General features: G+C 37.9%; 1 protein-coding gene across 1 annotated transcript; it reads left to right on the top strand.

The window, feature by feature from the left end:
• Positions 1-290: 290 nt before the first annotated feature.
• LOC118338889 (trace amine-associated receptor 13c-like) lies at positions 291-1,533 on the top strand. The gene is made up of 2 exons (XM_035676333.1): positions 291-460; positions 720-1,533. Exons 1-2 carry the CDS (start codon positions 291-293, stop codon positions 1,531-1,533), a joined length of 984 nt encoding a protein of 327 aa, XP_035532226.1.
• Positions 1,534-2,883: the final 1,350 nt, after the last annotated feature.

Here is a 2,883-nt window from a genome sequence, read left to right as displayed (position 1 = left end):
ACCTATTATATGTGCACAAGACAGCTAAATAAATACATTTCTGCCCCCACATGGCCAAAAAAACTGATAAATATTGCTTTAGGAATTAACTGTTGAATATTATTGAAATATTCAGACAGGAAGACATGACACAAAGGTGGTTTCACAGGGACAACACCCATGGAAACCGTAAGAAAACATGAGCTGCAGTGTGGAGGAGGCAAAGGGAGGAGATAAAAGCTAAAAGGGCTGTGTGACCAAGGGTTCTGGCCAGAAAGCTACCAGAGCTCAGCAGCTTTCCTGGTCTGACGATGGAGAACACGGAAAGAGCTGAACTCTGCTTTCCACAGCTGAACACCTCCTGCAAGACCCCCACACATCCTCACACTGAAGCCATGCTGATTTATGTTCTGCTTTCCTCTATTTCTCTGATCACTGTGGCTCTTAACCTGCTGGTCATCATCTCCATCTCCCACTTCAGGCAGATACAATAATGTTATAATTTGTATTATAACTTGACCTATAAAGACACATTGTTTTGATGTGGTACATACAAGTTATCACTTAGACATTAAAGCTATGTTGTGGTTGCGTGACAGTGATTAACACAATGCATTTGTTTTCCGTTCCATTTCTCTCTTGCATTTCAACACAATGCTGCTGTTTAAAGAAAGTAATGAAATATCTTGTTATGGCTATATGATTACAACATGCATAGTGATGATATTCTCCATCTTCAGGCAGCTCCACACCCCCACCAACCTCCTCCTCCTCTCTCTGGCTGCCTCAGACCTCCTTGTGGGCCTCCTGCTGATGCCGGTTGAAATCATCTACATAGAGGCCTGCTGGTACCTTGGTGACATTCTGTGCACTCTGTATTATGTTGTAGACTACATCATTACCTCTGCCTCGGTAGCGAACATGGTACTCATATCAATTGACCGCTACATAGCTATTTGTGACCCTCTGCATTACCCCACCAAAGTCACTAAGAGAGGAGCACAAATGTGTGTTTGTTTGTGTTGGGTTTTCTCTGTTTTCTTTAGGATTGTCCTTTTACATGATCACCTGGAACAGCCAGGCAGGTCTAACTCCTGTCTCGGAGAGTGTGTGGTTGTGATCAATTACGTTGCAGGAGTTATTGACCTTGTTTTCACCTTCATCCTACCCATTGCTGTAATCATAGTTCTGTATATGAGAGTATTTGTGGTGGCTGTGTCTCAGGCTCGTGTGTTGCAGTCTCACGTTGCAGCTGCACAACGTTCAGGGACAGTAACTGTGAGGAAAGTAGAGATGAAAGCAGCCAGGACTCTGGGTATTGTTATAGTTGTGTTTTTGTTCTGTTTCTGCCCATACTACTACCCTGCTCTGGCAGGTGAAGACACGTCAATTGATGCTTCGTCTGCGGCCTTTGAGATCTGGCTGGCGCATTTTAACTCCTGTTTGAACCCTGTAATTTATGCCTTCTTCTATCCCTGGTTCAGAAAATCTATTAGACTCATCATGACACTAAAGATACTGAAGCCTGGCTCCCGTGATGCTAAAATACTGTAGAGACACGTAGGGGTGTTTGACCTCTGTCTTTAAATTTAGATGTTCTTTATGAAATGTAATAGTACATCCAGGATCAAGTGAAAACTTGTTCTTTAACTGTATATCAAACCCTTGATCAATTTTGAACTGTACTAAACATTCTGCTCAATTTTCATCATGGACATACAGATATACACACTGACATTTATCTAAGTTTGTATGTCGTATGTTGTGTGTTTTATTAGTTACCAAAGAACAAGTATACTGCTGATCAAACACGAACACAGTTTGATCAAACACACTGACAGAAATTGAAAGTTGCTAAATGTCTGCTGCTTGAAGTTAATAATAACAACAAACATATGATGGCTGCAGGAGCCAAAAGTGGAAAGAAATTGGGTTGAAAATAAGGAAACTGTAACTGCACCGGACCGGTGAGATTTGGTGGAAAAGCTAATCATAAAATCAAATCTGACTCTTTATTAGAGCTCTCAGGAAATCTGATCCCCCAAACACAATGGACACATGAATAATTGTGTATGGTACTCAGAGATAGCTGTAAACATATATGAATATATTAATAGTAGGTCTTTGTAGTCCACTATACCGACAGATTCCACAGATAAGGAGATGGTTGGCAAGAACACTGTAAAAACAATAATAATGATAATAATAATAAAGAATGATAATATACTTTTTTTGTTGTGAAAAACATACTAATTTCATATTTTCAACAATGGAATTAGCAGCTAAATAATGAAAAATTGGGTTCACAGCTCACTTCGAACAGTTTCTGAAATACAAAGGTTTTTGTTTTTAAAACAGAAAGATTTAAGTTTGTCTAAAAAAAAAAAATTATCTCAAGAAATTTTTGACATTTTTTTTAAACATATATTTATTGTTTTTTTTTGTTTTAGTACAACGACATCCAACACTTAAAACATCATGAACATATGGCAGTAGTGAAAGTAATAGTTAAAATATTAATAATACTGAAAGGACCAAAATAAATGAATAAATAAATAAATGTACATAGCAAAAAAAAAAATAAAAAAAAAATCTTGATGTAGGTTACAGCGTACATTACCAACAACAAATCAGACATTTTTCATTATCTTATTCTCCCACTGCCTCCTCCATATCTCCACCCCTTAACAGTTACAGAAATATCTTCCAAATGTTGTAAAATTCAGAAGCCCTCATTCTAACAATATAGGTCAGTTTCTCAAGAGCCAAACTCAATGTTAAGTTATTCAACCAGTGGTTAAAAGAAGGGCACCCAACATTCTTCCAACATAATGCTATACAGCGTTTGGCCTGTAGTAAACAAGGTCAACCATTTTTTTGTCCTTACAAGATAAAGTACAGTCA

This window comes from Morone saxatilis, unplaced genomic scaffold (genome assembly GCF_004916995.1).
Source record: "Morone saxatilis isolate NCDOM2014 unplaced genomic scaffold, NCSU_SB_2.0 Contig5, whole genome shotgun sequence".
NCBI lineage: Eukaryota > Metazoa > Chordata > Actinopteri > Moronidae > Morone > Morone saxatilis.
Note: the sequence above shows the minus strand (reverse complement) of the source record. Positions and strands in the feature narration are given on the sequence as shown.

What these genes read in the sequence shown, in the direction of transcription:
- LOC118338889 (XM_035676333.1), top strand. Translation starts at nt 291, where the DNA reads ATGGAGAACACGGAAAGAGCTGAACTCTGCTTTCCACAGCTGAACACC. An exon ending in ATCTCCATCTCCCACTTCAG is followed by an intron (nt 461 to 719) that starts GCAGATACAATA and finishes CTCCATCTTCAG; the next exon opens with GCAGCTCCACACCCCCACCA.